The following is a 646-nucleotide window of genomic DNA, read 5'->3' as shown; positions in this document are numbered from 1 at the left end:
TGCTGCCAGCAACTGGGAGCCCCACACAGCTGCTGCAGCATCTCTTCTCCTCCCCCAGAACGAGCAGCAGAATGTGATCAAGCTGTTCCGTGAGGGAGCCCTCAACCTGCTCTTCTCCACCAGCGTGGCCGAGGAGGGCCTGGACATCCCGGAGTGCAACATCGTGGTCCGCTACGGGCTGATGACCAATGAGATCGCCATGATGCAGGTAGCTGCTCAGGCTCCCTCTGGCTGCTCTGCCCAGCCCGGGGAGGGCTGGGGAGGGGGAGAAGCCTGCCAGGGTGCCCTAAAGCCATGGGGCTGGGACACAGGGGCTCTTGGATCCTATAGCCGCTGGATGAGCCCAGCCCTGGGTCGAGCACCTCCTTAGCAAGGCACAGTGGGGTGTAGAGGGTGGTTCTGTCCTCGCAGGGTGGCACGGGGAGGGGCAGGGGGGTCAGCCATGGTCCGCCCCAGCTGACAGCAGCATTTGGACCTTCTGCTGCAGGCCCGGGGCCGTGCCCGTGCCAAAAACAGTGTCTACTCTGTCCTCGCCAAAGCCAACAGCAGAGAGGTCTCTCGCGAGCTGCTCAACGAGGACCTCGTGGTGCTCATGGAGAGGGCGATCAGTGCTGTGCAGGCCATGCCCGAGCAGGAGTATCGCCTC

At 63.8% G+C, this 646-nt stretch overlaps 1 protein-coding gene across 1 annotated transcript in view; it reads left to right on the top strand.

The window, feature by feature from the left end:
- The window catches only part of LOC103780216 (probable ATP-dependent RNA helicase DHX58), a gene marked incomplete at its 5' end in the record, with an annotated part of 2,200 nt that overhangs the window by 293 nt on the left and 1,261 nt on the right, over nucleotides 1-646 (top strand). The window contains 2 exon segments of the mRNA XM_008947876.1: nucleotides 3-208; nucleotides 488-642. Of these exon segments, the coding sequence (XP_008946124.1) occupies nucleotides 3-208; nucleotides 488-642 (361 nt within the window).

The sequence above is a fragment of the Merops nubicus genome, unplaced genomic scaffold (assembly GCF_000691845.1).
Source record: "Merops nubicus isolate BGI_N331 unplaced genomic scaffold, ASM69184v1 scaffold35679, whole genome shotgun sequence".
Taxonomy (NCBI): Eukaryota; Metazoa; Chordata; class Aves; order Coraciiformes; family Meropidae; genus Merops; species Merops nubicus.
The sequence above is the reverse complement of the archived record's forward strand: the minus strand, read 5'-3'. Positions and strand labels throughout refer to the sequence as shown.